At 35.3% G+C, this 27,074-nt stretch overlaps 1 protein-coding gene across 5 annotated transcripts in view; it reads right to left on the bottom strand.

Moving 5' to 3' along the window:
• The window catches only part of DOCK4 (dedicator of cytokinesis 4), a 231,714-nt gene that overhangs the window by 22,723 nt on the left and 181,917 nt on the right, over window positions 1-27,074 (bottom strand). For 3 of the 5 annotated variants that reach the window (XM_039571264.1, XM_039571266.1, XM_010413547.4), the window contains 14 exons: window positions 24,560-24,635; window positions 22,915-23,015; window positions 22,231-22,289; window positions 19,933-20,081; window positions 18,287-18,372; window positions 13,041-13,067; window positions 12,783-12,878; window positions 11,525-11,585; window positions 9,707-9,800; window positions 6,211-6,359; window positions 5,238-5,324; window positions 3,427-3,531; window positions 1,422-1,563; window positions 636-802 (listed from right to left, as the gene is read on the bottom strand). In XM_039571264.1, coding sequence (XP_039427198.1) covers window positions 636-802; window positions 1,422-1,563; window positions 3,427-3,531; window positions 5,238-5,324; window positions 6,211-6,359; window positions 9,707-9,800; window positions 11,525-11,585; window positions 12,783-12,878; window positions 13,041-13,067; window positions 18,287-18,372; window positions 19,933-20,081; window positions 22,231-22,289; window positions 22,915-23,015; window positions 24,560-24,635 — 1,399 coding nt within the window. The remainder of the gene's footprint in view (window positions 1-635; window positions 803-1,421; window positions 1,564-3,426; window positions 3,532-5,237; window positions 5,325-6,210; window positions 6,360-9,706; window positions 9,801-11,524; window positions 11,586-12,782; window positions 12,879-13,040; window positions 13,068-18,286; window positions 18,373-19,932; window positions 20,082-22,230; window positions 22,290-22,914; window positions 23,016-24,559; window positions 24,636-27,074) is intronic. The other 2 variants (XM_039571265.1, XM_039571267.1) reach the window with 1 other exon arrangement.

Genomic DNA, 27,074 nt, shown 5'->3' with positions numbered 1-27,074 from the left:
AAATATATTTATAGTCTGTATAGTTAAAACAAAGCCTAAACTTAAATCAGAGGACAATAGTGCATCAAATTAGTTAATTTATTACCCTTATAGTTTTTTCTTCTAAATTTGTAAGAAAATTATTATGGGATAACTTTTTTTTGTGTCTGAATACCAGAATATATTCTGCATCAGGACGTATTTTTAGTGGGTCAGAATTAAAATTACACCAGAAGATTGTGACATATTTTATTAGGAGGAACAGAAGGGATTTACCTATTAGGGAAGGAACTATTGCATTCCCAGATTACATACTTAACAATGTCTTCCCATCTGCCCAAGAAACTTTTCAGAGAACTACTCTGCTCTCTCCAGTTCTGCCTTGTATATGTCACAGGTGCAAAAAAACAAATTAATTTTTTCACTCCTAGTCACATATACAGCAAGACCTTTGCATCCCCCATATATTTTTGATATTATTTTATTAAAATAAGAAGTGAAATAGTCAAACCTGAGATACTGTCTCCTCCACAGAATGTTATACCACACTCAGTTGAATAATGCACATACAGATGATGTTTCAACAAGGCAGCTGTTGTTGATACTACAAACAAATCCACAGGTCCAGTAGATCAGGAAAGGGCATGATACTTTACCTTGAATTCATTTTCCTTGTCCTTGGTCCCTTTGTGAAATGGCCTGTCATATCGGAATCGCCAGATGTGATTTACTTTGTAAAAGCTCTTGATATTATCAGGAATGCCATCTCTCTGCAAAACTTCCTGGTTTTCTGGAATTGGTGTCACTGCATAAATCTGCAAATCTGTGTAAAGAGTTAAGGCTATCCCACTTTATTCAAATTAGCAAAGTATATTGACTCCTGAAGCATTACTGAAGAAAAATTCTTTAGAAAGTGCATATCTTGAAATGCTTTTATACTAATATTGGTTTGGGAAGGGAACCAGAGAGATTTTTTGATCATTTGAGATTTCTTTGTACTGTTTTGTTGAAAATTTCATCTTTCTTTTTGAAATACAGCTACTTACATGGAATAGTACATCAAGTAAAATTTAAGTTTAATTAAATATATTCTTACACACACAATATGTCATGCCATGCTAACATAATGTTGTATTGTAAGAAGTTAAATTACTGTAACTTGAACTGCTACACCATTATCACAGTGGTGATAGTTCTGTAGGTACTTTTAGCTAAAGAAATGATGTCAATAACACATCAAGGAATTTTTAAATAGAACCAAAATTACACAAAGACCTTCCAAACACAATAGAGTGAACTGGGACAAAATGCAGGGGAATTCTCACCTACCATTTATTTCAGTGGAGGCACCATGTGATTGAAATTGGCTATAGGTGTACCTACATTTTTTAAAAGCATAGAAGATGTAAGTGCACAGTATGGCTTTGTGATTATGTGGATACACTGTGCTTCTGCCTGAAAGATGGTCTCATCTGGCTGATTAGCATGTTGCATAGCAATGGCATGTGGGAACTCATTCAACATTCGCTGCTGGAAGGCCTCCAGCCTTTCATAGTCATGTCCTCGGCAAACAAATTCCTTATTCTGAGTGGAATAAGAAAACAAAAAGCAAGAGCAAGTTACATGAAAATAACTGGGATCCAAACACACGCTCTTAAATATAGATTTTCCAGGCAACTTTTGCATCATTTTAAGAAGGAAGAAATAAGAAACAAGGCAAGAATAAAAATAAGGAATATAGGAAGAACAGAAGGAAATTTTATCATATAAGTTAGAAGAAGGAAATCAGAAGAAGGAAATTTTATCATATAAGTTCTGTTTTATTCAAAAGTCTGGAAAAATGGAATAATTACACTTCAAAGTTTAATAAAATCTGAAGGGAGAAATTGTTCTTAGTGGATCAAAGTATGCAATTAACATGATATATCAGACTGTATAAAATATGTAACAGAAATACAACCCACAAACAGTTAAGACAATGAAATGGGCAGGAAGCCAATTCCATGAGGAACTAAGAAACTTTGCTCTAATGTTATACAATTCTGTAAAAACATTGCATAATAAAAGTGCAGAAGGCATTCAATTTGCCTTATCCTCTAAATGTTTATCAATTACCAGCCTGGAAAATTAAAATGAGCCAGTTTTTACGACACAAAGTAAAAGAATGCTCCTGGCACTGAATTCTGAGAGCCAAGACTTTCATGGGAATTGCTACCAAAAAACCCCCAACTGTAACAGTATTATTGTTCAACTACAAATTAAAATGTGAAAGCTTTATTATGAAGTTTAGTCTTCATTCCTTCTACAGCAAACACAGCCAGACTTACAAACTGCTTTGTCATAAAAAAATTAAATCAAATGTATTAAGTTTGTCCTTGTTGGTGTCGCAAGCATAAATCTGTGCTGTGTATGTTTAACTTGAAAACTGCATAAGAAGATGCATAACCAGTGAAAGACCTAAGGTTTGAAAGTACTGCACTACTGTGCAGCTTCTTCCACTGCTTTTACTCTATCAGTTGCTGTTTAGCAATCTAAACATTAAATTCTTTCTGATTAATATTTTCACATTGGTTTATACAGAAGTTATATTCAGATGACTATTAGGTAATATCAAGAACTATCTTCCCATCAGACTCTTTTTGAGTACTTTTAAAGGGGAGAGTTTCATGCTACATTTACCAGTTAGAAATTGTCATTTTCCCCACCACTAAGGCAAAGACAGAGCAGGCTTTTTAGGTCTCCACCATATGGAGGAGGTTCCTTCATCACTTATTTCAATTACCACAGGAAGAGAAGCTTGGATTATGATTGCAGCTGCTCCATGAGTAAGATGGATTCTGTCCTCTTCCGAAGGTGACAGTCAATGCAGCTAAACTACTGCAGACTGTGGAAGAGGGGAACAGTGTAAACACCACTAACATTTTCAAGGGCACTCTGGAAACTTCAGATTTCCAGATTAATGATCAAGAGTAATAACTTTATTATTTGTCAGTTTTAGTACATTAATAATAAATGAAATTCAGCATGTGGAATTTCTAAGTCATTAAAAAAAAAATAGGAACTTGGGAATGCAATTGTTTAAGTGCTAAATTGCTGATGATCCCACCACCAATGGATACTACTTCTGACAGTCTTTCTCTGAGCGCCCACCAGCAGAAACAGAACAGGATAAAGGGAACAAACTACCATGAACCACTGGTCTGTGGAACAGTATAGGTGCATGGTTTCCAACATAAGCATGAATATTATGTTTATGTAGGACTCTCTTATTTAGAAGCCTAGCATTTGTCTTTTCATTAGTCAGGACCTTTTCTTAACCATGAAACATGAGGGTAAAGAATTTCTCACAGGATAAGAATTTGTATATGGTATGAACAAATTTTAACACAGTGAAAGTGATTATGAATGTCAGTAGTACTCCATTCTGTTTATTTTCATTTCACTTACCCGCAAGAAGAATGGGAACTTTTTCCCATAGAAACCAACTCTGAAAAATTCTGGCTCCAAACGCTGTTGATCCATAATTTTATCATACAAAGATGCTTCCATCATCTGCATGAGATTGAGAAGAAATGCAATTAGTCTTTTTTGAAAGTGTATTTTTACCGTAAGATATCACAAAAAGGAGTGTCTTTCAGGTCTGGGATACCAGAATTGCAATATATCTCTGAGCAACAGCTAGGACATCCAGAAGTTTCTGAATGCATCAAATTAAGTAATTATACCTCCTAGGGATCTGAAAGTTTCAAAGATTAAAAAAAGAAATCCTTTAAAAGATGAAGTACCTATATTAAGGGGGTAAAATAGAAAGACAGTTTGAAATACATGACCCAGTAACCTGCTACTCATCCAAACACATGGCAGTAATGTGGTCAGTTAAATCAGCAAAGTCTAATTTCCATATTCAAGACAGTTTTGTCCAAACCATACCAGATTCCAGTGATTTAAGCATCAAACACGAGTTCCTTTAAAATGTCACAGTAGCAATTAGCATAATTTTTGGTCAATACATCTGGTTTTTATTTCACTCAAAACACTGACACAAAGGGATCTTAATGCCAAAGTCCCCTTTTTCTGATGATATTTTCAGCAAAGTTCTTAATACTGTGGGAAAAAACCAAACACAGTCTTAGCCTTATTTTAGGTAATGCAGACAGTTATTTAATATGCATATGTTATCAACAGCTGCCTAATTATACTGCTATGAGAAATCCCCACATCTCCCTTTTTGGATTAACATTGGTGGCACAGATACAGTAAAAGGATATTTCAAACACGAAACACATTCAGTACAATTAATTAAACATGCATAAACTAATCATTTTATTCACATGATGATAGTCAGTTTGCTTTTGCTTATAGGATTCTGCCATTGACATATCTAAATATATATGGAATAAGCAGATAATAGGGAGTCCTGCCACATAGCTCTGTGTTGAGAATTTTGCATAATGTTGTTAAGCAGCTCTGGATTAAGGGGACTTCACTCAGTCCTAGCAGCAAGCATCCTACATGTACAGGAAATTTTAAAGGGAAGCTGCAATACAATACTGAATCCATCAGAAGCAGATAAGAAAAGGGAAGACTGAATAATCTTTAAAATGCACTATCTGAAAGAATGAGAAACAGTGCTTAGAGTTCTAAAATGAAAGAAACAACAGGAAGACTGTACCAAGAAAGATTAATTTTTACTATATAATATTAAACAGACCATATTTTTAAGCAGCAAATTAAAGAAAAAAGTAAAGGTGTACATTGCTTGTGGCAAGCTCTTTGCTTGCAGTTACAACTGCAAAGAGATGCTGCTGCTGCTCCTAGTGAAGGACTGCACAGAGCACATTCCCTGGATAAACTGTAGGAAACTAATGAAAGTGAATTTGTAGTATTATTTTTATGCATAAGCATGCACACAAAAAGGATGCTGTACAAATATTGGAAGAACATTAATTTTATAATAAAATAAAGCAACATGGTCTAGTGGAAGGTGTCTATCAGGGGAGCCTGGAACTAGATGATCCTTAAGGCTTCCAACCCAAACCATTCTACGAAGATAGGATTTTCTCATTTTTCTTTAAAAAGCTTGCACTCCTTTTCTATAATCCTTATTGTAGAAAAAAACCATCAGGGTAAAAAACAAGATTTGCAAACCAAACCTAAGGACTAATCTGTGGTAAATTCAATTTTCTAAGTATTATTTTATAACCAAAATTAAAAAGCTTTTGGATTCCTGATTGATGAAAAGTATTCAAGTACATTACCCTCATCTTGCTGAGGTTTCTGTAGTCATAGTAGCTCTCATACTGTTCTGCAATTTTCCTGCATAAGATAATGCCATTTTCCCAACACTGCAAGCAAGTAAAAGATGTTCAGTAATTCAAAGCAGCTGTTTGACAATTTGTGATTTATTTGTGGTCTGTTCTACCTATACAAGTCAAACTTCTTGCAACTGAAAATATTTGAACAAACTGTCCACTAAGCATACTGATAGTTTCTGAGTAATACTGATGAATTCTTTGAAGAATTAAAAATATATTTAGAGATTTATTTAATAAATTATTCTTTTTGGACTATGCACAAAATATAAGTCATTGCAAGAGTGATGGACAACTCTTCTGACACTACATGAGATAGATTCAACACAGTGTGATTTTTACATTTTAAAATTGTATTCTTAATACATCTTCCTTAATTTTAGTAGGTTGGAAAATACTTCATTGCACCAGGTAAGCTAAACTCTATAATATAATTACAGAATTGTTTGAAAAACATGATAATCAACATTCATTTGATTACACTGATTAGGCTTACATGGATTTTACACTAGCTACACAGAATTGTAATGCATTGCTTGTTTGTCAGCAGGACAAATCAGCACTAAGCGTATAGAAAAGTTTAGACTACAGGATAATTACACATGCTTCATTAGCTTTATAAGGCTCATTTTCACCACCTTTAAAATGGGGAGAAATTATATCACCTTTATAAAGTGCTTTGACAGTTACAAAGCCAACTGCCACACAAGTGAAAATTATTCTCATATGTAAGTGGGGGATTTCTAGGATACAGCCACGGGATTAGAAGAAACCTACTGCATTGCCAAGTAACTGCTTAATCAGGCAAGGACAAACACGTCCCCTGAAAAATACGAAAATACTGCGACCCCGGCACTAATATCCTAAAATGAATTAACTACCCTTCCCAGACCCACTCAGTAAAATAGGACTATTTTACCTTTCCCCTATCAAAGTTTTGAATGATGGTCAGATGGAGACACTCCTTACGTTGCCACTCTGTTTGCATGGGGTAGCTGAGAAATTCCCTGAGCGGCCGATCAGACCACTCCAGCAGCTCATCGTACAGCAGGAGTGTGTAGGCAGCCTCTGCAAGACAAATTACAGCATGGCTCTTATCAACACCAAACAAATAGACAAACAAAGTACACAGAGATGTGAATGCTTTTCTTGAGATGCACCTTTTTTTATTTTGAGTGTTAGGCAGACGGTAGTGCTGGTTTTGGTTTGGGTTTATTATTTGGAATAATAAATTCAGCTTAAAATTTTCACGCACTATTTAAAGTGGAGTCACTGGGACAGTTCTCCTGGAGTCTGACAATATGAAGGAGACAGAAATTAAGTAACCATTATCTGCTTAGCCCCAGTTTTCCCTGCTGCTAAGGAGAAACTTTCAATGACACTGCTGTTTGAACAAAGGAAAGGGACTGGAGGATGAGGAACATCAATAGTGAAAGAGGAAAGAAGCCAAGACTGTGGACACAGTCCAAAAGAGATCAGGGCTGGGAAGAAAACAGGGAGGCAGATGTGTGCTTAATAGAATCCACTCCTTCCATAGAGAAATAAATCCCTGATAGATGAGCCTTACCAGCTGGCCGTAACAAGCAATTTAGAATACTGCAATATTCTTCTCTTTTCAATTTTTAAAATTTTATTTAGTTTTTGGTTTTCCAGGAATCAAACCTGTTGTTGCTCTCTAGTCAGAGAGCTGTGTAGTAATCTTTACATCACGGTTGGTAGAAATTATCTGGGAATATAAAAATTATTATTGTTTTTACTTTGATTTCAGGAATTCCTCAGAAACAGTACACTAAAATAATATTAAATTAATCTTTTCATTGGAAAGTCAGATTTAGGCGAATTACAAAGCACCAGAATTACTACTGTCTATGACAATTCAATTCAATACAATTGAGCATAGGTATTATTGAATTCCAAGTTAGTATTCACTGTTTATATTTCCACTCACAGGACCACTTTGCATGAGTGAGTCAGTACAAAGATGGGCCATGTTCTGGAGATATACTGCATTGGAGAAAGAAGTTCCCTACTGGACTTATTTTATTGCAGGTTTTATAGATTGTACATAAGGCAAAAAAATAACGATAAAGTACTAAAGTACTTTTTGTGCTAAGCTAAGTTTGCCCCAGACAACCATATCCTACTTCTGCCTCTGCCATATGAGTTCCCATAAGACAGGCAACTTAAGCCAAATACTACAGTATTTTTTCTAGCAGTAGTGTTCCTCTACACGTCCAACTAAGAACCTGTGGATCAAAAAACATCACTGCAGCAGATATTTGTGGGAGAGAGCGTTTTGAATCCCAGTGTTGTAAAATTCTAAGCATGGTGAAAACTGATGCTGTGCTGTGATACAGCTGTACAAGGGAGACCAGCTTGAGTTGCACAGACAACCTTAATTCTGGCATCACACAGCTCTCAGGCTGCTTGACAGGTAACCCACCTTTGTGATAGTTTCAAGCTACATTTTTGTACTCAAGACATGAAGCACATCTATATATTAATTTTAAAAATCCTTGGAGTTGATAATAACAAATCATTCAAAATCACAAGGAAGCAAAAGATAGAAGAACGTAAGTACATGTTCAGGATAGCTCATCTTGACCTTTCCTTTCTAAACTCGGCATCTAAGTCCTTCACTTTAACAAAATTTCATCTGCCATAAAAATGTTGGCTTTTTAAAATTTTAATAAGTTTATACTGAAGGTTTCTAAAATAAGAATGACCATACTGCATTAAAAGTCTGAAGGGTTCCTCTACCCAGCATCCTATGTCTGGCAGTGGCCAACATAAAAATAACTAATAAAATCCTGGTACCTCAGGGAGAGGTCTGTAACTACTGACTTGCACCAAAGCACTAAGGAGAGATAAATAGGGTTGACTTATGATGTGACAAATCCAATTTACACAGGAAATATTCAAAACATTAGACATTTCTAAGGTGGAAAGGTAAAAAGACAGTCTCATTACAGTTCTCAGGTGACTTAGGGGACACAAGGAATCAGTGCATTTATGTGATTCAGTTTCAAGAGAGGTATATTTACAGCTGTAACTGAGTGCTGTGTGAAGAAAGCTTTGAAGTAATGTTTTGTATAAAAAGGACTTTTTTTTAAACAGAGCATTTTTAGAAACAATCCAGTAAATCATACTATGGAAAGAAGAGAAAAATAATTTCATCCCTAGGATGAAACTATGCAGTTAGCAAACTAATGCTGCAACATAAAGGAGTGCTGCTGAAGTATCAAAATTTTTTCCTAATCCCAAGTTCTCTAGATCAGATGATTTACAAAAGTCTGTGCTGTCTCTGATAAGGCAAGGCAATGGACTACACAAGTCTGTTTTCTAATCATGGGTGTGAGACAATTCTTCTTTAAGGCTCTCATAGCAAAAAAAAAATTTAAAAAATTAAAAAAAATAAAATTAAAAAAAAAAGTGGTGATATCTACCACAGCAAAGAATGCAAAGAATCACACACATTGATAATAAACATATAGGAAATACAACAAAGTCCTGGAAATAAATTTTGAGCAAAATACTGCTTAAAATCAAAATGGATGGCAAAACAATTTTAAAAATTACATTCATATCCCAGTTGGAGGTAAACTGGACACAGAATAATACTCAATGCATAAAAGGAACTCAAGACTGCTCAAAGAGTTACTAGGATCTATTATGTAAATGAATAGCTTGGCACACAAGCCAGCTGTGGCAGAGAGACTGCTTGATAATCAAAACAGTCTTGTGACTCACTATTGCCAGGTCACATGAGGAAATTAGAATCTCTCTTTAACATATCCTGCTATCTAGTCTACATTTAAATCCATGAACTGCAAAGGGACTGTGGAAATGCCAAGTGAACAATCTTTCTTATGGATAGCAGAAAAGCATACAATAGTACTGCAAATGTGGTATGTGAAGCTTTAGAAAGACATCATGAAATTGCAATACTTGTCACAGGTTTTAGGGTCTCTACCTCATCATGAGTAAGTGATATGGGTCTTCCTTTCTTTTTTTTTTTTTTTAACCTAAAAGTGAGGTTCTGAAACACAGCTGTGTAGAAACACATCACCAAACAGATAGCCAGAAGCATTACAGGAAAGGGTATAGGCTCAGATACCACTAAATGAAATAATAAAAACTTCCTCTAGACTTTACTCCTTTTGGGTGAAAAATGACTGTATCACACATTTACTGCTTGTGTGTATCAATAGAAGTCATTTACCTTCAACATGGCTCAGAAAATAGTAGAGCTGTGGGGCTGAAAAAAGCAGTATATTTTAAGAGACATCAATTAGGCAAGGAAACTCAGCTGTTGCCTGGGTTGGTATGTTCTGCACTGAGGATACAGATTACAGGTTTGCAAAAGACTGCAAACCACAGACCTAAATATGTTTTTCTAGTTTGTATTCAGTTACCTGTGAAGTTTTGTGCTTTCAGATGTAGGTCATAGAGCTTATGAATATAGCGAATATACATCTCTTCCTTGTTCAGTTCAGTCTTGTAAAAATTCTGAAATAAAATTGAATTTTGTAATAAAATGCAGTAGTTAATAAATTTATGATAGTGGTTACAAATAAAAAACTTCAAACATAATACTCCAGAAATACATTCATAGATTTGATTTCTGAACATATAACTGCTATTTGTTGTTACATGGATAAAATATGGACTGCAATATCATAATTCTTAGTTCAAAACATTCATTATCTATTTACAAGCCCTGAAGCAATGTATGAAAAAGTTACAAGGAGAGGAGCACAACCCTATAGCACTGTTCACAAGTACTGCCACATTCACAATGGACATGCAGTTGAAGTCCTCCTGCTAGACATATTCAACATTCAGGATAATCTGCTTTGGTTAATAAAAATTTGTAGGCTAAAAGAGTCTAAGCACTGGTTCTCATTAGCAATTAACCATTTCTGTTCTACTGTTTAAATCACTATTTTGAACTCTAAGCAGTTTTTCTCCTAATGTACAGTATTCTTATTCTGTGCCACTGTTTCCTAAATTGAGTTATTATCAAGGAAAAAGGTGGGAGGAACACTATGAAAACATAAAAATAAAAAATTTATAGAGAAAATATTTTTTAAACTGATTTGAGAAAATTAAGCATTCATTGTCTCTCTGTTGTGCAAGAGTATTAAAAATTTCTTTGAAGATTATTAGGATATGAAGTCCACCTTAGCCTGTATGAGTCATTGAAAATCCCATTAAAAAGTAATATGGTGTTTTGGGATTTTTAAATATTTTAATTTTCTTTTTGTACTAATCTTGGATGATTTGCTAATAATAGATTAAAAACTCCTTAGGGATGAAAATAATCCAGGTGCTTTACAGAATTCAGATCATGCCACATATTTTGACAGCAAGCCAGCTGCTTTATGGCTTCATAGTAAATATCATCCCTATTTAGAGCACTGTTTTCCTACTGAACAAATCCTTTGTTCTCTTATGTATAACTGCTACTTAGAAGTGATACCAAATTGTTTCACTGACGTCAGAAATGCAGAATTACAAGTCAGCTTATTTTGGTTTTTTTTCCTCTGGCTAAAAATACAGCTTTTCAAAAGATCCACCATGAAAATGGAAACTTTCCAAGGTTAACAGAAGTCAACACACTTGTCAGTGGAAACTGGCCTAGAATCAAAATGCATCTTTTAAACAAAAATGCCATCTTTTTCATACTTATGATTTAGCACTGTTGGTTGGTTGTAATGATGATAACATGACAACAGGAGGTCTTGAGCAGCATTTCTATCTCTTCTACTGAGGAAAGAATAGCCTGCAGTATTTACAAGATCTCCTATCCCATATTACATGCTGTAAGAACCAATTTGCATCAGTTATTGGGGAATAAAAGAAACAAGAAAAAACATGTAAGTTTTGTTGTGTTTGGGAGAGGAGGAAAGGCATGTTTGTTTCTATGAACTCAGAGACTAATTAAACTTGGAAAGTACTTTGGTGAAGTTTATCCAGTAGAAAGAGACTTGAAACTGAATAAAGCAGTACTGGAGACCTCAGAACCCAGCTATGAAATGCCAAGACTAACTCCCTACTGTATCGATCTCAGCCTGAAAAAAAAACAATCAGTGATTCTAAGCATAGTATATTCTGTCAAATTCCACTTAAATTGCAACAAGAAGCAAAGTATCGCCTATTCAAATGTGTATCTGCATAGTAGAAAATGCACAACTGATATCAAAAAGGGAAAGAAAAAGTATTATACAAACCAAAAGGCTAACAGTGCAGCCAATCTTTTTGCCATCCACTTCTCCCATTTTCATGCAGTCCCTAAAGCAGAAAGTAAAGTCAAAAGGAATGATGTTTATCCTCTTACAGTGAGGCACACCTCAGAAAACAGACATATTTGACTTGGCAAGCTGACTGAAATTATGGCATTTGGGTGAACAGCAGACCTAAGTGGCTAAGGGATTTCATGCCTCCTTTTGTAGTACATTGAACACCTCAGTTGTCAAGAAAGTCAATGTTTTCTTTCTTTCTTTGTCATTACTATATGAACTTTTTTATAACACAGATAAAAATAGCCTGTATAACCATGCTGAAATAAAAGAATAACAGGCAGACATCACCATGTAGTCATTAAAAGAAATTTAACATAACTGTAAAACATTCTTGCATACATGAGCTAAACAATTGCCCCAAATACTCTCATAACTAACAGAACACCGCTGTTTTGAAAGATTAGGTGTCCTAGAGGTTGTAATCCAACAAATCCCTGAAGAAAAACAGCAGTGCCATGCTTCTAGAAATTAAGAGTTCAGTCTCTTTGTTGATGAAATAGCTTTCCTTATAAACTATCAGTGATGATAGCAAGTGGAGTACTAGGTCTCACCATGTGTCCCTATGGAATCAGAGAGAAAACCTTACGCTTGAGCTCTAGTAAAGTGCTACAGGCAATAAGGAGGACTAAGCTGAAATCTGAAGCCTCTACACAGGCTCACAATTGACTGGGAAAACTGCTTTTAGTCTCGCACTCCTGAAAGAGAGTACGTGCCTCTCATTTCTCTCTCCTTTGATCGTGTGGTAGAGTCAGATGTGAGGTGTTCACCCAGAGATCATGTCTTTGTATACATACTTACTGTGCCAGCTGACACTACAACTAAGCATGATTGACACAGTGATAAGAATTTTACATATTGTGTAAAACAACTGTCAGGTGATTAGTACTGAGCTCTGTGTCTTCAGACAGACTTGAGTCACTAACCCACTGCCAGAAGTTACTACAATCCCTGACAGGAAACTCATACACGCTACGGGATTTTTACACCATGGGGAGACCACTTGGTTGTTTTCATCCTGCCAGTTGCATTTTCCTGATGACTAAGCAGCTGCTGTCAGAGATCCTGAGCACTTACAGCGGATGTATCCATGTATCCATGTGCAGTCACTGTTTGAGCAAGATAACCGTATTTGTTCCTAATATTTCAAAGGTGACAACCCTACTTCTAAATTGTGATAATCACTCACCTGTAGTCCAGGAGCCTCTCCATGAGGCGAGTCACAGTGGCAATTAATGAAACACCACTTTCCCTCCATGTTTCCCTCTCAATTTTCTTCAGCAGACTGAAAAAAAAGCCAGAAAAATTTCACTGTTTATTTTTAACTGTTACTATGACAACCTCTCTGCTTTTACCAGTACCTTAATACCTTAGCAACATCTTTGATAGTTAGATTTTCTTTTACAAACACCCTCCCAAGAAGCACAATTTGCAAACAGTGTCTTACCTAGGATAAGGACCAAAAAGTGGAATTCTAGTCCAGGAAGCATTGACAAAACAAACGATTTTTGTATTAGCTGAGTCAGATTAAAATATATGAAATACCTAATTTTCAGAATATATTTAGATCCCAAAGACTTAACACACCTCTTCCATAAAATTTATATATTTACTTCACATTGATATGTTAGAAAATGCAGAATTTAAAGGTGTTCCTAGAAAAGAATATTCATCAGCTCAAATATACTGTCTCAATTTTTTTAACAAATTTTTCATTCTCACCTCTCTTCTCTAATACTTCAGTATGCATGAAATTTAAGAATAGAGGAGGGATTTTAATAACATGATTCCCTCTCTTCACTTAACATTTCTTTCTGAGAACATACTATCAATGCACATGTACAATTCCATTAGCTTAAAGTGCCATAAGATTCTTTTATTAAAAACTGTTTTGCTGAGTTCTTACACCAATGTAAATGCAGATTACACATTGAAGTGGAAAGATTTCCAAATGGTAATGTAAGTGGAGCTGTCAGTAAAACTATACTTAATATAATTTTCTTTATTATTATTCTTAGTATACTTCTGCTACAGGCCTCTGATTTTCACTGCTTATCAATTTATTTATTAATCATTTAGGCATGAATTTCCCACATTTTCACTATATGAATGAGCAAGGAAATATTTATAAACAGATCTGTGTTACTTTTATGCTTTGGTAAAGGAGCTTAGGTGGATGTCACATCCATGGAGATACTTCAGCAGTTTCCCTGAAAATGTACTCAGTTATGGTTTATTTAGAAGCCTCTGAAAATTACCACATCCATATACTTAGAGGCTTTAGAGAGTTGTTAATAGCATCTCTGAACCTTCCTTCTGCAGTGGGCAAGCTGTCAGCTCCACTGACCTTCATCTACCCTGAGCATGCTCAGTCCCTCTCCTACGTCCAAATTTCAAACATGTAAGAGCACTCAGGAACTCCTACATGCCAACTGCACCAGCTATACACTCCAGCTCTGCTCCTTACAGACTCAGGGATGTCACAGATGCAATTCTCCAAACGAATTTGACCTAAATGTAGCTGTGCTCTGCTGGAAGTGAGGAGGAAATACTGATCTTCATCCTGCACCCTTGCATGCATCTTAAACTCATCTCTTCAGGAGGCAATCAGATGTCTTTCCCTCACAATCAGAGACTATCTGGCTATCTGTCGTTGCTAGCAGGCAGATGACAAGGCTATCATTAACCAGAAAACGCTGAAGCACGAAGCTGGCATCTCTGTTTTCCATACAGAATACACAGGCTACCTTAATTTGCTTTTGAACCCCTTATGTTCCTTCTAATACAAGCATTTGTGTCTTATAAGAAGTAAGAGTACAGCCTGTCACATTATTAAACCTTGATTAGTGTAGTGATTTTTCCTTTCTACTTCCTTTTAACCCTATATTAAAAAGGAACATTTCAACCTAGATTCAACAAAATAATTACCTATAGTTCCTCTAGAAAAACCATAGAAGTCTGACGTCTCTTTCAAAACAGATTGTTCTTATCTGCATTTGACTTATGCATTTTCTTTAAAATTGCACTAGCATGTTCATTATAAACATACAATTTCTAATAATGGGTTGAGTAGATACATTCACAGTATGTATTCAAACTGACATCAATGTCGTCAGTTTAAAAAATTTATGACTTGCCTTCTGTTGCATGTCTCCCTCTTCCCACCACACATTTCCACACAATGCAGAGAACAAACACTGAGAATGAAAAAGCTACTCAAATGTATCCTGGCTAAATCTAGGTGGAATTGAATCCCTGTTCTTACAGATCCCAAAGCATAGCCAAGATGCTTGGCTATATTGTACAAAGCACTAAGGGGGTTAAACAACATAAGGAAGCAATAAAAATGTTCCTGTCTATCCATGCTACTATAGCCTAATGCCTGGGCTCACCCGAACAATTATAGTTTGCTTTGTTTTTTTTGGTGGTGGTGGGTAATTATTTTTAATCTTGGGTACCCCAAGAGTAAGAAAATGGTGACCCAGAACACCAGAGTTCTCCAGGGACAAACACCAGGCTTAGAACAATGATCAAGGCTAGATGAGTCATTTAGTTAATGGATTTTGGATGCCTAAAGCTCAGACTTATTCAGACTTTTAGCTCACAGGCAGCTAATCCTAGAGGTGCCTTAAAACATCTGGATGCCTGTTTTGGAGTACAAAGACCTCACTATAGCCAGAGGTTCCCTGAACGAGTCATAAAGGCTCTCAAAAAACTCACTCCAGACAGAGTCTAATGGTCTGGGCAGTGCTGAATTCAGTCATGCATTTGGGGAAGAAATTAAGATGACTGAAGGCAGCATAGGAAAGGTAGCAGTCATCACTTTTTATATAATAGCTTCAGGGCTAGAGAAATCACCCAGAAAGTGGCAGAACTCAGTAATAAATGCCTGCCCAGCTGAACGTCAGCTACAATCTCTTCAAAGAGAAGTCTCACTGCCAGGCCCCCAGCAGGACTCATTAGTCCAGGTTTTGTGCTTCAGTAATGTGGCCACCTAACTTCCAAATCTGGAATGGCTTGTCTTAGGCCAAACTGAAATACAGCTACAGGAGTAATAAACTGGCAGCATCCATCGGACTCAGAAGAAAGAGCTACTTGAGTATATAACTTGGCTTCTGAGGATTTAATTTTAACCAGCAACTGTTTAATAAAGTGAAATCATTCTTTTCCCTGAGCTAATTAACTCAGGAGTTCAACTGCAGTATTACAGTGTAAATGTAGATCAGAACAGCTTTCATACCATAATCACAATAGATACCAATTGCAACATCTAGTTTCTCATAATAACAAAATGTTCACTACTTCATGCTCTGCAGGTCCTTCAAATGACATCAGGAGCTAATCAGTGAATAGTCACATTCAAGTCCCTAGAAAGACATTGCTTCAAAATAAACAGCAGCCACCTTCCCCCTACTTTCTGTCTTTTTATTTGACATAGATAATTCCGTTGTAGGCAGTAAATTCTAAGCACATAGTATTTTAGCTATCTCCAGAGATGCTTATAATTTATCCTTGAAAACAGATGTTCAGAGGAAAGATGCAGTGATTGTATCTGGGAAAAAAAAGCAGTTAACGTGGGAGTTAAGAGATTTAAATTCATTTTCCAATTCAGACAAAATAAACAGAAAGCATGATAAAACCTGAAAGTGTCACACCCACTGCAGTTCCCAGGCTGTATTCCAAGTTGTGTGTGCATCCCCCTGGCTCCCAGTGATACCTATCAAAATTAATCATGCCTAATCTTCAGAAAGTTCAGGTAATACTGTAGCATTTGCTTTCATGAAAGACTAGAAAACCACTGCTTGCTGCAGAACTGTATTACTATTTCAGTTTTTGGGCACCTGCTGCATCTCTGCCACTTCAGCCTACACAAGTCTGCTTTCTTGCACTGTGTACAGACACCCTAATATTGCTGTGTAAAGATCCTCTAATATTGCTTAGTTTAAGTTACCCATGGAAGAAATAAAGAAACCCCAAAATCTCAGGCTAACTGACCCCGTCTCTTGCAGTCAACTCCCTAAACTGTCCATCTGATTTTCATCATTTTTCTTCACATACCCTAGAACAATATGTCATCCTCCATTTTAGAATTAGTACCTTCTACAGGCTCTCCTCTTGAGAGGTGGTAATGCATATAGTTGAAGTAAAAACTAATTGTAACTACTACCTATTTTGTTAGCTGGGAGTGAACTCAAGCAGTTACTCTGAAATTTCCCAAAGAGTTTAGTTTTACTTCTGTTATACCATGACAGAAACCACAAGTATCCTGATGCTGTGAGACATTTTGCAATTTAAATTACCATGGCTATGTCTTCAGCATTTAGATTTATAAAAGGCTCTCAACATTTTTCACTGTACAATGTTTAACATTCCCCAGCTGAAATCTAACTCAAAACCATAAAAAAATTAGGAACTTTGTTTGATACCAGTATGCTTTCTTATAGAATTTTAAGTTATTTCAGTGATAGACACACTGATGTATTTTGCATAGGCTTCATTTTATAATTAGAGCTTTTCCTTTAATGACTTAATTTTACAGTTAGAATACTGTATTACTAAAATATTGAAAATATCTTACCTTTTATTATCTTTATGCAGATTATGAAAACATCATGAATAATTACAGGAAAGCTCTGCCTTAGCATACTGAATTGCTATTTGCTATTATTAATTCAATTCCATACTATTCTGCCTAATCTCTCTACCCACTTTTGCTTCTATACATGATAAATATTTAGGAACTCTATTTTTTTAACTCAGTACAATTACAGATTACAATGTGTTTGCTATTTTCAGACACCAAGACCTGAATCTTGTTCTTTAACCAAAGACAAGAGAGCCAAAAATAATACTTGAAGAAGAAGAAATGATTAAGAAACTATATAAACAGGAAAAAAAGTCACTGAATACTGAAGAAAACATAGCAGCTTGGAATCCTAAAGAGGAACAGTACATTTCCTACTAAAATAAACACATCAGAAATAAGTGAAATCTTTCACTTTGGTGGAATTGAGCTCTGAGAAACAACAGAGACGGAGTCCAGTTCTTTATTTTGTACCTGTACTCTGTGACAATCATTTATTTCAGTCAGGGAATAATTTATGGGCAACTTTAGGGACTTCAGCATTATCATTTGCTTTCCTACTAGACTTAAGTGACATGTCACTTATGAAAAAACACTAAAAGCTTGGCCAGTAATTTATAAAAGAAAACTAAAAGAAATAATCTTATCAGAATAAACACAATTGCTTACATCAAACAATAAATCAACAGGTGACATTACTCAGAGGAGTACAAGTTTGTAGCAATAGAAAATCACTTACTAAACACTTTTTGTTGAATTGTCATGCCTTGTTTTCAAAATGCTCCATCTGAGCTCTACCTGCATCCTATGCAATTAGGAAGCATTTATTGCTTTTCTGATTTTAAAATTAGTAGGTAGAGAAAGAGAATGTTCTGTGATATAACAGATTTAGCCTTTCCCAATTATATCTGCATGCAGGAAGTACTGCCAGACTTTACAGATGCTATACAGCACCACGAAATGTTTTATTCTTCAGATTTTAAGGAAACAAAAAAAGAAAAGAAAAAATGAGCATCACAACTGGTTTAAGCATTACTTCTCTACAATGACATTAGCATCTGATACAACCAACTGAACTCAAGGAATTATAAGATAAACATATTACTCACATACTGTTGAAGAGTTCTCGGTATGTTTCATCACCTTTACCTTCTGACATTAGGCTGTCCAGTTTGTCAATCAGCTTTGCTTCCACCTGCAACATATAAGTGTGGTGTAAACAGCTTCTTTTCCTTTAATGAGATTAGAGAAAATGGAGGGAAGATCTAGTTTTATGTAAGGGACTTTGCTAAATGAATATTTTAGAATTATTGGTCAATCATGTGATAAGTCACTTCATCTCTTTGAAGCTGTTATCATTGCCGAGGTTTGTGAGGCTTGCTTTTTTTTTTGGTGGGTTTTCTTCTTTTTTTTTTTTTTGAGGGAGGGAGCTAATTTAAATTGAGCAACGTGACTTTAAAACTACAGGCTGAGTAGCATTTGCTGCTGCTAAGGCAGCTATCTATTTATGGAGTCAGAGGAAAAGCACACAGCCCAAATAAATTGCCTGAATTCTCACTGCAAGGCTGTAAGCACAAGCTATTTTCTTAGACTTAAGTAAAAAGATCATCTTTTGTGACCTGCACCCCATTCTTTATAACTTAATATTCATAAATGCCTGCACCATTCAGAATACTTGGGAGCTCAGACTCTCCCAACCCTCTCACCTGCCACTGTATTTCATTAGAAATCAAATTTGCTGGACTTAGATATTAGATACCAAAGAAACTTGTGGTTAAGAAAATCTGGTGGTTAATGATTCTTCCAATGCACGTTTTTAAGTGTATTGATTATAAGAAATATAGAGCTGATGCTACACTGTGTATTCACATTTCAAACCTCCTTTTTAACAGTAATATATTAACAATCACAAATCCAGGAGAGAAACCAAGCTGTTGTCTTATTTTATTACAGAATAAATTTATTACAATTTACACTTAAACCCAAGCTGAAAACACAGAGAAGCAGAACAAGTGGATTTTTTTCTTTCTCACTCCTTGTTAACATTTCTGTGGTAATTTTTAAAAATAAGCTTATATATTGATAGCAAAAACTACCTACTTACATCACATGCACTCCCCTCTGTTCTTAATAGTTTGTTTTGTGTTTTGGATGCAGTTCCCATCCTAAGCATTATGATTACCTGGGAGTAATTATAATGTTTCTACTCTCCTTCATTTTGAAGCCTCAGGAAGGAGGGCACTGAGAATGGTTTGAGGCAGTCTGAAAGAACTGAGTGGGAGCTGTGGGAGCAGATGGCACTCTTGGTCGTTCCTTCCTAGCCCATTAAGAAAGTGTCTGAGCAACAAGAATGCTTGGATCTTTACTGAAGAAGAACATCTAATCTTTTTCCATAGTAACCAGAAGGGAAGCTGGTTGAATCCTATCTAACCAGCAGTCTGTACTACTGTAAGGCAGAGCTGAAAAACCACCACAACAACCTTGTTGAAAACAGCTCAAGTTTTGTTCTTCACTTCAGCAGGCCATGGATTTTATCCTTCATCTTACATAACTAACATGATAGTATTAGCTGGAGAATCTTACTAGCCCTGCAAAGAGTAAAAAGGGAAAACCCTTGTAATCCCTCTCCAACAGCAGAGTTGTGGATACCTTCTCCACCCTGAACCACCAATGGAGCTCCAGGTTCAAGTCCACTAGGACTCTATGAAATGCTTGGTATTCAGTCCTATTTTATAAACAGCTTCACACAAAGTACCTGTTTAAAGTTGCCACTTCTCCTTTGTTCCCAATCCATCATGTCATGGAAAATAGGAATCATTACATTCCTCAGGTCTGGCTGAGGGATCAAGGTCACTTCCAGGAACGGGCCAATCAGTGCTGGAATAAAGTGAAGCTTGTGTTCCCCTAAAATGAAAATGAACATAAACTTGAATGTGAATTGGGTATCCTCTGCATTATCAAGCAATCCAAATGCTATCTGAAGAATGAAAAAGTAGCATTCTAAATGTCTATAGATTTTTTTTAAAATCACATGTCCATTACAGCACAGGCTATTTCTTAAGCCCAAAAAGTGAAAGCTATAGACAATACAAGAATATAAGGCCAACATAATTTATCAGATTTTATTATGCAATACTGAGTTCAGAAGTGACAGTGGGTTAGCTGTATGCGAAGTTAATCCTCCAGCAAAAGAACAAAGACAGACAAAGCACTCTCTAGGCATTTCATTTATATTTCACAGGAATAATTTGGTTTCTAAGCTTTACATCCTTGTGTTTACAAAATGGTTAACTGCCTGATATTCTGTGTTCATCAGAAAGATGTAAGTACTTTGATTTTTACCTATCTTTAGTTTTGCAAGTATAGAAATGGAAATATGTGTTTCAATTGCAGGAAAAGGAAGATATGACTCAGCTGTTCTCAAAACAACTTGCTTGAAAATCAATGCTGAAACATCTTCTATTATGTCACCACATTCCACTTAACAGAAAATTAAGTTCTTATCAGAAAAGCTAGAAATGGCATACAGTAAAGACTGACCATTCAGTTTCAGTTTTCCACAAGTAAGACTTCTGACATCCTCAAAATTAAGGGATTATGAATCAGGATGCATTGATTTTCCAACATAGGAATTAATTTACGTCCAGCCTACCTCTGGATATTCCAGTGGGCATTCAGCCCTGCTTGCTGCCCTGTTCAGTGTCTGAGTTTGTGCAAAGGAGAACAAGAACTTTCCCTTTCTGGAAACATCCTAGAATGCTTATCCATATGAAAGCAAGGTGACTGTACAAGAATCAAGGCTTACGACAACTCTTACTGCTACAAGAATTGTAAAATGCTGACTAGCATAACACCAATTAAAATAAATATCCTGACTATAGTATTTAATTGGACACATTACAAGATAAGATCCATATTGTGTCCAGCGAAACTCACCCCTACTGAAAGGCATCACTTGCCTGCATCCCAGGTTTCCATTCAGCAGAAAACAACATGCGTGGGGCAGTGATGCACACTAAGGTGTGCGTGCAGGAAGGAGATGGGTCCTGGGAGTGGATCCTTGACATACCAGTTTTGAAATACCCATAATGTAGCCACGTAATTTAGAGGGATGTCTTAGTGAGTGAAGCAATACTAAATATTGTAAATAAGTAAAATATGCTACTTATCAGACATTAACAAGATATTAGTAAGAAAATATTTCTTATTTTGAACATGTCTCTCTTTAGTACAGGCTGATCTGAAAGACAGTTTTTTGCAACTTCACATCTTGCTGGGGAAAAGAGTGATAGAACTGAAATGACAGTATCTCAGAAATCTCATCAACAGAAATCTCATCATCTGATGATTGTTCCTGTATCTTAAATAAGCCTTCTGATGAAGTAAATATTGAATAACTGAAATACAAAGATGACAAACGTAGTGTCCAAATCTTCTACTCACTTTTTATTTTTTTCCCACACAACATTTAACTGCATTTCTCTGACACTCATACTTTCAGTTTGCACAGTTAAAAATATAAATGTGTTCCTAAGTTAATATTCAAGCATGTATTTTTTCCTTGTTGACCAATGTGTTGTTTATACATTAGTCACTGACTTGTTTATGCCTTTATATTTTAGTGCAAATAAGACTTCAGAGAAGACTTGATGCAAACCCAGCATCTCAGGAGAGCTTCAGAATTAAGACATGCCTTGTCCTTAAACTATTTGACAACATGACTAAAAATAAGAACATGAGTATATTTCAAGGCATAATAATTCTGCCCAAAAAGAGTAGTACTTTCTTTCTTCATTTTCTCTGATAGTATTCTCTCAGTTGTCTGTGAAGAAATAGGAATAGGTCAGATACAGTATCAAGGCTTAGAAAACTGAGTTTAGCTATAAAGAAGAAACTACAGATGACAAACTTTTTCCTAAACTTGAATCAAGATTTCATACCTTGAACGTAATTATCAACAACTCCTCTATCCCTGGGAAGTATATATAATAGCTGAAGAACTAATAATTTGCTTTCATTTTATGAGTTACTGATGATGTGTTTAATCACTTACCTAAATTTTGCCACATACTGAAGATTTCACATCCCATTGTTACCCGCATGTCACCATATCTGCAGTGTATTAAAAAATAAAGCAAAAAAATGAAAGATAATTTAAGAAAATCAAGTTCATATGCTATTCTGTGACATTATTAAATGAAATGTCTCATTTGTAGTCCACAAAAAACAACTTTGAAAGTGCTGGTTTCTTCCAGGTTTTTACTCTTTCAATCGTACCCAGCTAAAACAGGATTCCTAAACCCAGGTTTATTCAAAATATTGCCAAAATGCTACACGTCAGTAACACAGCTGTGAAGTAAAACCTATTTTTTGCCGTAACATGCTCCAGTTCGCCCTCTGAGAACAAATAGTTTTGTTCTAACTTAAAGAAATACAATTAATTCATACAGACAATAGTGCAGTGCCCGGCAGAAACACCTGAACAAGTGTGAGTTGGCTCACGCATTCTCCGGCAATGAGTGGCTGTTTCTCTCCCCGTGTCTGAACCACTTGAGGCACTCACATGAAGGCTATTGGCTCTGAAGACCTGTACCAAGGGCCAGAACCAACTCTTGTTCTAGTCAGTGGACATACTGATACATTTTTCTTTCAGTGGGCCCTCTTGCAACCTCCAATGTCTAGCATCTTGAGAAATTTTAAATCTGTTAGTTTTCTATGAGCTGATAGCAATACTTACTTTTCTAAAACCTTTTTCTTCTTGGAAGGTGTGAACATCTCCAGTTGCAGACATAACTGGTTTATAAAAATTACAGCAAGAAAAAAGTAGGAATCCCATATCTACAATAAGAATATGGTATGTGGTTATTTCATTTTCTCAGTACCACAATTTATGACCACTCAAGATGCAAAATTTCAAATCACAGCCCTTGTTTCAGTCTCAACTAAAAAATTACTCAAACTGCTTTTGACTAAATTTCTTTGACCCAAAATATACTTTTCACCAACTCCAAAATGTTCAGCAAAAATACATCTATTTACATATCCTACATCTCTAAATTTAAAAGTTTCAAAGTTACAGATTTGGTTTTTTCATCCCTCCAAATCAGAAAACCTTACTTTTGGAAACTTTCTTTGGGGTATATTTAAATAGAAAACCGCACTTCAAGTCCAAACCCCAAAAAATTCTGACACCTCAAAAGCTATCACATAACAAGATTGATATTCTCTGTCCATCACACTTTATAATAGTATTTGCAAGTCTCACTTGCTGCAGCCTTCACTGGACAAAAACCAAAGCCAGGTTTTGTTAAGATATTGCAAATATACAGATGTTTTGTGCTCATGCTTTATGAATTAGATGTTGAATATTCTACTTCTAAGACTTAGAGATAAAATTAAAGATAAAATACTAATTATTTTAACAACCCAATTAACAACCCAATTCCATCACAAGAAGTGTAGAGGGAGCCCTATACCAGACCCTGCAGTTCAGCAGGACAGCAATAACATTGCTACTCAAGTTTAAGGAACATAGAGGCCTTGTTCTATAGGCAATTCTTTTATCAGTTTAAGCCTGAACTTACAGAAATTCATAAAGAATAGGCTTCCTCATGTTCAGTTGAGTAGATAAATCTGCATTCCTGCCCATCTATCTAACAGAAGTCTGAATTTTCAGAGAAGCATCCACAACCCTGCTGGAAGTCAACAGGAGCTCACTGTCTTCTCTAGGAAGGAAATTCTGCACTTTTCATGATGCAGTAGTTGGACTAACATCTCTTGGTTGGGCAGAATATTCATTCAGGTTTGTTTCCATGGAAATGTGTCTTTTCAGACACATTCCTAGATGTTCTAATCCTAAAAGCATAATCTGTAATTCACAGTTTATCATAAATGCAGTATCTCACTATATGAGGTACCCACTAACAACTTTAACTACATTCACCATGAAGTGTCATAATTTTATAATTTTAATTATGCAGCATGTTAATTGGTCTTGAGAGAAATTACAAAAATATAAACCTGCATTTTATATAAATTTGCATTGATTAAAAACATGAAATACTTTTTTCTTTCTGTGATAACAAAAAAATAATAGCTAAATAATTTCATTAGCTTTTCTGATCCAAAAAATTGCTATGCAAAAATCCTAAATAAGTAGTCTAACAAAGAGGCTCAAATAACAAAATGAAAAAAAAGATGAAATTAAAAAAACCTCACAGCAGTCATTTTTAGGATAGTTCTGCATTTAAGAAAAAACATCTCTGAGTGTTTGAAATTACTGATTTAGTACATGTTCTAGCTGTTTAGATGCTGGAACTAAGTTTAAGAACCACCAAGACACAGGATGATGTAGCAGCTATTGCATCTATAATTTACTCTACCTTGTAATCAAAGTTTTCATTTAAGAAGTTTTTACGAAGGGCATCCGAAAGGTACAAGACTGTAGTAATGATCACACTGGGAAGAAAAGAATGAAAAAGACAGGAGTTCTCATTAAGTGGAAATTCATATTTAAGAATCAAAGCCAGAGAATTTTCCAGTGAAGAAACAGATGTAGCATGTCTAGTGGCACTAAATACTACATTTTCAACAAATCATATAAATGCCTGACTTACCTGCACCTATTGACAGAAAACATGCACATTGAGATAAATAAGGTGTGCTGTAAGAATGTGCACTGAAAACAGAGATTCTATATAGAAGAATATAATTGGTCAAGACCAATCATAAACTTTGTTCTGCAAATAATTATGACATCAGATTTATTACACACCTTGTCTTAATAGCATTAATACACACAGTTGTACAATTCGTTTTCAGCTTTCTTGGTACTGAAAGTATGTGCATATAGATTGCAAATATAAAATATCTAGTAAATACCAATATTCAACATTGACACCTCTATGGACAAAAAGTCTTTTTAACGACAACAGATAAATGCAGAACTGCATGAGCTCTGAGAGAAGGATCTGCTTCTAAAGATCCTTATGCTGTATGTTGTAAATACTCATATATTACCCTACATTTACAGCTGCCTGAATTGTAATAATCTATCTTAAATAAATATATATGACCAAGATCCTTTCACAGTAGTTGTCACCAAAGGTCAATGATGGCTTTGTTTATTGCAGCAACCAACTTCGGTAATCAACAGAAATAGAATATTCTTTGAGATTATTTAAATACACTAATTTCAATGATTCAAACCTTACACTAACCTCTGCAGCACTCTTGTCTGCCAACATATTTAGTCAAACTGAAAATCCATATAAAGCATTAAATTCTTTTTGAAAATGGTCAGAAGTGAATACTTACGGAGAAGAAAAAAGATAAACACAGAATGATCTTTTTGCTGTTATGTATTTTACAACAATCAACTGTTTAAAGATCTTCTGAGAAAAAGGTTATATCTACACATTTAATTTAATTACCATCTGTCTATTATTAATACATTTAGTTCTTCTTTGAACATAGTTCTTGACCTGCATGCTGTTACATTGCTAAAATTTGTTTCCCTTTCTATACATTGGACTTCATTTTTTTTACTATTTTTTGCAATGCATTCACGACAAAAAAAATGGTCAAGTATAATAACAGCAATATATATACTTCAAGGTTATAATATTTTTCATTTGTATAACACTGGAGAATTAAATGTTAGCCAACCCACCTAGGAGATAAACTATATTTTTCTTCTGCCACTTTTGACAGTTTTCACATTTATAAAAAAAAAAATGGCTATGTATAATTTAACATAATAGTAGTTCAAATGTTTGCTTCCATCCTTCTACTTTTAAAATTACTGTCCCTGCCAAACTTTACCTTCTTGTTTGATGTGCCTGAACACCTGCAACAGCCATTTGAGACTGTTTTTAGAACAGTGCTTGAGTCTCATGTTTCATTTATTCCTATTCCATTGTTCAAGTGTCCTTTTCATACATATTATTTTCTCAACAATTACTCTGTAACTTTTCTATCCAAGTAGTGTTCCATGCTTGGCACTCATCTCGAAGTTAATCCCACTTTTTCACCAATGGAGAGTTACAGCCTGTGTACAGCACTCACTTTGCAGCATGGAACACAAAGTGAAACGTTAGCAAAATGCAGTACAAGCAAAGTTAATAATCGAGGCATGGATAAGAACAGAGCCCCTTCATTCTTGTTGTTGCGCATGATTTAATTTAAAGCCCATATGCTTCACAAAATGGAAACAGTTTGTATATTTCAGGAAGACATTCTGATAGAATAAGTCAGTTCATCAGAATTATTGCTTTGTAAAATTTCCACGTAAGTCCAAAGTAATAAATCCCTGAAAAACTTTACTCAAGAGAAAATTCCACAAGATCTGTAACCATACTGCCAAGTTTACATTACATAGTTCTATTTATGTCTGGGACAATTCCTTTCTTGCTACATTCCTTCCATGGCAGGTGAAACTGAACAGAAAGATCTGCTTCAATTCTTATGAGGAGGTGTATAAAGTAGACATCTTAAATGCAATTTTTAGAATATTTTTTGAAGATTTTTCCTGACATAACAGAATAATTGCAATGCAAGTATTTCTTCCTATAAGAAATTTAGCTCAGGTTTTATTTATTTGGCAAGCAAAAGATATGATATGGATTAGTTGATAAAATGTGGGTCTCTAACATGAGATCTATGTTGTAGATAAAGAAACCTCAAACCACCAGATGCAACACATAAGGTTGAAGACATTGTTTTTGACCCACAATCTGTTATTCTGAATCTAAAATCAGGTAGAACAGAAAACAAGCTAAGGTTGGGGATGCTTATATATAAAAAAAGAAAAAATGCACAAAACAGAGGCAGCAGCCAGAAGACAGCTGCCTGATCTGGTACAGTACTCACATTCCAAGTTGATTCCCAGCCAGCAAT

Source organism: Corvus cornix, chromosome 1A, assembly GCF_000738735.6.
Source record: "Corvus cornix cornix isolate S_Up_H32 chromosome 1A, ASM73873v5, whole genome shotgun sequence".
NCBI lineage: Eukaryota > Metazoa > Chordata > Aves > Passeriformes > Corvidae > Corvus > Corvus cornix.
Note: the sequence above shows the minus strand (reverse complement) of the source record. Positions and strands in the feature narration are given on the sequence as shown.